The sequence below is a fragment of the Poromitra crassiceps genome (assembly GCF_964638095.1).
Source record: "Poromitra crassiceps genome assembly, contig: HAP1_SCAFFOLD_1518, whole genome shotgun sequence".
NCBI lineage: Eukaryota > Metazoa > Chordata > Actinopteri > Beryciformes > Melamphaidae > Poromitra > Poromitra crassiceps.
In genome coordinates, this window is record NW_028150894.1 from 12,501 (window position 1) to 20,000 (window position 7,500).

General features: G+C 44.8%; 1 protein-coding gene across 1 annotated transcript in view; it reads left to right on the top strand.

The window, feature by feature from the left end:
- The window catches only part of LOC310771926 (mineralocorticoid receptor-like), a gene marked incomplete at both ends in the record, with an annotated part of 12,407 nt that overhangs the window by 1,746 nt on the left and 3,161 nt on the right, over positions 1–7,500 (top strand). The window contains 2 exons of the mRNA XM_083664425.1: positions 1,514–1,855; positions 4,846–4,990. Of these exons, the coding sequence (XP_083520551.1) occupies positions 1,514–1,855; positions 4,846–4,990 (487 nt within the window). The remainder of the gene's footprint in view (positions 1–1,513; positions 1,856–4,845; positions 4,991–7,500) is intronic.

Below are 7,500 nucleotides of genomic sequence, written 5' to 3' on the forward strand. Positions count from 1 at the left end.
GGAAACATGGTTGTACTTTCTCATGTTTCGCTGTGTCATCCTTTTTAATGAGGTGATGTTGATCATGACAATGGAGAGCGGAGGTCATGGTGGAGTCTGTGCTGCCAGGGAGAAGAGGTGGCAGTCTGGGTTTATTAAATGGGAAAATAATGTAATACATTTTTGTAGTTGTGTACCGTTAAGTAAATGTCTACGGAAAATCCTCCATCTGTGTTCACAGAAAATAAATACATAAAATTAATGATGCAACATGACAAAAGTCCCAAGCGTGAGAGGACCATTATTATCAGTGAACCGGTGCAGGATGAAATTTGTTATTGTTGGAGCGGTTCCATAGCCTGATATAAGACAGAATTGTCAACTTGTTATATTCCATTTCCTTCTTCATTCAAATATTGGGCATTGATTGGGAAATCAATTTCCGGAAAAGCTTGTAGAGTTCTCAAGTTTCCACAGGACACTGAGAATGTGTGAATAATAACCATTTACTGTTGGTTTGACTTGCTTGCTTTGTCAGTGTATCTTCCTTGTCCCTAAAAAACTTCCATGTCTCCATTCTGCATTAGAACATATGGGAATTACAAACAATACACAGGAAATCTCAAACATATTATGCTTGCACTGTGTTGCTGCTGAACTATATAGTGTACGTAATTTGAAATGGACAGCTTCCAAGTCCTGATTCATATCCGACCATGCTTCCCCCTTTAAAGTTACAACTTCCCAGCAGCTTCCTTTACACACACAGATAACAGATTTCTTTTGCAATTTGATGACGCACTAAACTGTACATAGAACATTTGAGCGACACCTCTCTGTGTGTCACATTACAGTGAGAAGTTTGACATTGTCACCTCTGACTGGAAAACATCAAGAGATAATTACATATCTAATAATAATAATAATTGATTGGATTTGTGCAGTTCTTTTCAAGGCACCCAAAGCGCTTTACATATCTGTGTGTGTGTGTGTGTGTGTGTGTGTGCGTGCGTGCGTGCGTGCGTGCGTGCGTGCGTGCGTGCGTGCGTGCGTGCGTGCGTGCGTGCGTGCGTATGGGGGGAAGACTCAACTTATAAGGACCGCAATGGAAATAAGCCTCTAGGTTTCATTGTGTTATCCTGATTTTTCCTTTTATATGCAGGCCATGCCTTGGCAGAGCTGCTGTACTTTTAGAATTAAAATATCTTAAAATAAATCAAATCAATCAATCAATCCACCACTGATGTGTAGCACCCACCTGGGTGATGCACAGCAGCCAGTATGCGCCAGAACGCTCAGCACACATCAGCTATCACGGTGGAGAGCTGAGGACTGAAAGTGTCAATTAGAAATTGAGGGATGACATAAACATTCACACACTATATAGGTCCAAATTAGCTATATATAGTATAGCAATTCCTATACTGTATATCTGTCCCATTTTCATCATCATCTCAGTCAGATAGTTTCTATATCAGTCATTCGTATTGACGTCAGCAATTTGCTAATAAGAACTGTTGTGTTCCCCCCACAGCACGGAAGTCCAAGAAGTTAGGTAAGCTGAAGGGAGTTAGCGAGGACCTGCAGGGCTCGAAGGACGGCCACACCCCCGGCGGGGTGGGGGGCGGCTACCTCTCGTCAGAGAAGGAGCTGAGCTCCAGCGCCCAAAACGCCCTGGTGCCCCACGGGCCCGCGCTGGTCACGCCCTTTCTGCCGCCCTCCATCTGCAGCGTGTTGGAGCTGATCGAGCCCGAAGAGGTTTACTCCGGCTACGACAACACCCAGCCGGACACCACCGACCACCTGCTGTCCAGCCTCAACCGCCTGGCCGGAAAGCAGATGGTACGCATGGTGAAGTGGGCCAAAGTACTTCCAGGTTAGTGACCACCGGAGTGGTGGGCCCAGGCCTAAATGCTGTTTAGGAGTGTGTTTAAGACACAGGCATTTAGTCATCATTGATCCAGGTTAGAGAGTCTGAGCTGTGTGTGGATGCTGATGCTGATGCTGATGTCAATTGACAAGAGGTCAATATCAATGCAGGACAAAGTGGGTAAAGTTACAGTTACAGTGATGGGTTTTTAACCAGTGGTTCTCAACGTGGGGTCCGGGGACCGCCAGCGGTCCACGAGGCGGTTCCAGGGGGTCCCCAGCAAATTGATGAATTGTTAAACATCACCATTATTTCATTTACAAAGATAAATGTGGCTCCGTGGCCCTATAATGCGGACTAAATATGGGCCTTGGTATGAAAAAGGTTGAGAATCACTGGTTTAAACAATGGACCATTTTCTCGGGGGCCATTTTGATGGTTTCCAACTTCCAATCATGGAAGCACATTCCATTTTAAATAATAGGCCGGTAAAATAAACGTTTATCTTGTGATGTTTCGGTCTCTGACCTCTTTCAAACAGAGACCGAAACATCACAAAATTAACTTTTATTGCAAGTTTGGACAGTTTGGACTCCCTTTTTACAATTTATGAACGCTTTGTCCTTGTCCCACGCACCTGTCCCGGAAAAGAGAGTTCTCCTTCTAAAATAATATGCCCCCCCCCTTTTACCTATAAGCCACAGCGCAGCGCAGAAAGAAAATTGTTTGAAAAGAGATAAACAAGTTCCCTAAAATGTCAGCGGGAGACATATTGAAAGATGCCTTACAGGTAGCTCTTTGAAGCCGTTTAATTTGCTGTATTGCAAATATTTGATACCTCCACGGTGTCTGCTTGCCATATCCGGATGTATAAATAGAAGGGGAGCCAGACAGAAGGGTCAAAATGAGTGCCTTCGACTTTCAGACATGCCACCGGCACCGCCTGCCTTCAGTGTACATTAGGACGTAGCGCTGCTTAACGCACAGCGCCAGATGGAAGGTGATCACAGCACCTGCATTGTACTCACAGGAGAGCTCTACACAGTATGGCTCTTCTTATGGCCTAACACCTCATCAGAGCTACATTCCTGTAGTACTGTACATACAGTACCACACTGATATCTCATTCAAACCTTTACATTACTGTAGTACTGTACACACCACACTGATATCTCATTCAAACCTTTACATTACTGTAGTACTGTACATACCACACTGATATCTCATTCAAACCTTTACATTACTGTAGTACTGTACATACAGTACCACACTGATATCTCATTCAAACCTTTACATTACTGTAGTACTGTACATACCACACTGATATCTCATTCAAACCTTTACATGACTGTAGTACTGTACATACCACACTGATATCTCATTCAAACCTTTACATTACTGTAGTACTGTACATACCACACTGATATCTCATTCAAACCTTTACATTACTGTAGTACTGTACATACCACACTGATATCTCATTCAAACCTTTACATTACTGTAGTACTGTACACACCACACTGATATCTCATTCAAACCTTTACATTACTGTAGTACTGTACACACCACACTGATATCTCATTCAAACCTTTACATTACTGTAGTACTGTACATACAGTACCACACTGATATCTCATTCAAACCTTTACATTACTGTAGTACTGTACACACCACACTGATATCTCATTCAAACCTTTACATTACTGTAGTACTGTACACACCACACTGATATCTCATTCAAACCTTTACATTACTGTAGTACTGTACATACCACACTGATATCTCATTCAAACCTTTACATGACTGTAGTACTGTACATACCACACTGATATCTCATTCAAACCTTTACATTACTGTAGTACTGTACATACCACACTGATATCTCACTCAAACCTTTACATTACTGTAGTACTGTACATACCACACTGATATCTCATTCAAACCTTTACATTACTGTAGTACTGTACATACCACACTGATATCTCACTCAAACCTTTACATTACTGTAGTACTGTACATACCACACTGATATCTCATTCAAACCTTTACATTACTGTAGTACTGTACATACCACACTGATATCTCATTCAAACCTTTACATTACTGTAGTACTGTACATACCACACTGATATCTCATTCAAACCTCCATCGATGTGAAGAAGCTGCTCTTAAAAGTTGCCACGTTCTTTTGCTGATTATTAGACCATACTCCCAAATCTCAAAGCTCTCAATGGACTCGCACACTTCATATTTTAATAATCACACACCCAGCCCAGTGATATTGATTTGATCCACAGAGAGAACAGTGCATAGAGCTACTGTAAGCCAGTGGGTCCATTCGAACAGTCTTCCTACAGTAGCAGAACATGTTGGGCAGCCAACAACATACCTATTCCACAAATATTTAAAACATTGATTTGTGACATGCAGTGACTGACAGATTGACACTGAATGGACTGAAATAGCCCCTCAAGCCTTGATCCGTCACTTGCGTGTCCTCAGTTGGCCTGCGTTTTGCATGGGGGGGCGGGGCTTCTTTGCCAGAGAGTTTGACTGAGGGTTTGGCTAGTTTCCTATTCGACTCTATTTATGGAGTGCCAGAGACAACACGCCAATAACTGAAAGCCTCGGGGGATTTGCGCGAAACAAGAACGGGTGAATACTCGGGGGTTGTTATCATGTCTAAACAAATATTAGCACAAAAGGAGCCGTCGTGCCACACAACCGCGTACGTACCCACACGCACGGACCAGTGTGCACACACATACGTAACCAAATAAAAACCCCATTTCTGAGTATTGTCAATCACACACAAAAAATGCAATGCTTTCTCCTCATCTGCTTCTCCTGTGTGCTGTGTGTGTGTGTGTGTGTGTGTGTGTGTGCGCGCGCGCGCGCGCGCGCGTGCGTGTGTGCTGTGTGGGTGTGTGTGTGTGTGTGTGCGTGCATGCGTCCGTGCGTGTGTGTCTGTGTGTGTGTGTGTGTGTGTGTGTTAGGTTTCCGAGGCCTGCCCATCGAGGACCAAATCACCCTGATACAGTACTCGTGGATGTGTCTGTCCTCCTTCTGCCTCAGTTGGCGCTCCTACAAACACACCAACGGACAGCTGCTCTACTTTGCCCCCGACCTCATCTTTAACGAGTAGGTCTACACACTCCACCACCTACTACAGAATACTGCCTTCACTGCGGCCGCTCGCTGCATTCTGCTCTGGAGTTTGAAGCGTCGATCCGGCTATTTGATACGATTTTTTATCTTCAAATTGAACAAATGGGGCGAGGTCGCACCCCACGCCACTTTAGTTGTGTCGTCATTTATCTGCTTTAGCGCTAAGATGCAAAGATTTCAGCGGAGGTTTCCCACTGTGTACAGAGGGGAGTAGGCAATCTGTCTTGTCAGCACCTAAGCACCATTTAAAATACACTTCCTGTCCGGTGTGCCGTGGGACCCCCCCAATATACAGACACGTCTATTACGGATGTAAGAAAGAATGGGTTTTTGAGAGTAGGAAAATGTTTTACAGCTGATAGGTTGGCTGACAAAACGTGCTAAAATATTTCAGATTCAGATTCATTTATTTAAAAAATGGGACATTGCATATTAATGAACAGTACAGCCGTACAGTAAACATGCCAGGTTATAGCCCAAGGGCTAGTTTCCACCTGTAGTCCCATGGCAGGTTGATGTAATCTTAAAAAAAATTAATAATACAAATGGTTAGAAAGCGTAAACCTAAGTAAAACACACAGAACATGCAACGAAACATGACAAACGATATGTTAAATATGATCACATTGCTGGTTTGATCTGAGCCATAGTTTCAACTGGCCTTTAAAGGTGGCGAGACTAGGGCATTCTCTAATAGAGGGAGGTAGATTATTCCAGAAGGTGCTTCCCATGAAGGATAAGGTCTTCTGACTAAAGGAAGTTTTCCTAAATGGGACCTCACAGACCTTATTCGTGATGGCCCGGGTGACACGAGTCGAATTGGCGGTCGAACGATATTTAATGAAGTCTGCAAGAGGAGGCGGCGTTGTGTGATACACAATAATGCAGTCTACGTCTCAGGTGAACGCGGAATTCATCAAGTGGTCATTTGTGCTAGTCTTCCTCGTTTCGTGGGGACATTTGCGTGGCTAATTGATAAAGCATGTCTTCACATAAGTGAACAGTCCGCCTTTGACTGTTAGTATCGAGGAGGTCGTGCCCTTTTCAGCACCTCGTCAGATGGGACGTTTTTTCCACAGGAACTCAATCAACATGCGTAGAAACACCCATGTGGGCACACTGGAGTGAAGGAGTGTATTTTCCCCCACTGTACTGTAGTGTGACACACCGCATGCCAGTTACCTAACGGAAAAAAAAACAGTCCCAGAGCCAAACAGAGGTTTTATGGTAATTACCTTTCTTTCAGGAAGTGATGATGGACCTAAAACAAGGTCATAATCGTAACAGCTGATTCCTGGCACCCCTCTAAGGAAATGCTTTTGTACGTTGGGATGGTTCCTTAATTGCGTCAGGCAGAGATGATCAAAGCTGAGCGAGGCCAGTAAATGGGCCACTGGATCTGCCCTAATATGTTTGAACAGGAGAGCGAGTGGTGAGGAAGTGTGTGTGGGCTTCTTGTTGTTGGAGCTGCGGGTGTTATGGCGGTGGATGTGGAGGGAAATGGTATAGAATTAAGCCAAAGGGGAGAAGTGAAGCTTCGTGATGACAGACCTCTGTAGAGAGAGACGGGAAGGTGAACTAAGGTGGCTGGCTTTCTGCATCGTTTGGTCCAGACTTTAGCAAAAGTCTGGCAAAAAGGTTAGCCAAAAAAACCACCTCACTCTCGGTCGTCCTCCGTTCGGACCGCGGTGGTAGCGATCGTTTTGTCGGTCTGATCATTTGTCTGACTGCCAGTTTTGAGAGAAAACTCAATTCCCGCTGATGCACTGTCGGACGTAATGGTCTGTGTCATTTGTTAGGTTCAGACCGGAATGGAGGCGAACAAGTGTTAATTAAAACACAGGCAAATATTGTAATTGCACGCGTCATAAATTAACAGAAGCGTCTTTGCGTAGAAACGATGCAGATGTCTCCTTTTGCCACGGAGCGATGACTGTCCTAACTGCTGTCGCGGGCGGCGTGTGACGCAGCAGCTCCAGCCGGGCCTGTCCCGGTGACGGATGGGCCTGGTATTCAGCTTGACAGCGCCGATGAGATGTAGAGCCGCTGGATTTAGTGGTGGCCTGGATGCCGGTCACATGCTCAGCGCTCTGTCAGGGCAGCCTGGATGTCACCGCCATTCCCCTCTGTCTTTATGGGCCTGTTATCAGGGCCGAGCCCACCCCCCCAACGCCCCCCAGCCGAGGACAGCATAGAGCCGGAGATTTACAAACATGCCTACCAACTGGGTCTGATTTGCCTGCCCATTCTGATCTGTCAGTGAAACAACACACCAGTGTCCTAATAGTCCATGACTTTGCTGCGACTACTCATCGAACTGTCTTTAGGTGGAGTGGCCAGTGACTTGTTTCCATAGCTACTTAGTGCTTATTGACTCAAGGAATTACTGTAAGACATTTATTGAAAAGACTCGGCTATTGGAGCCAAAGTCACTCACTGATTGAGAGTGAATAGTGAAAAGAAAAGACAGATGTGCATTTTAC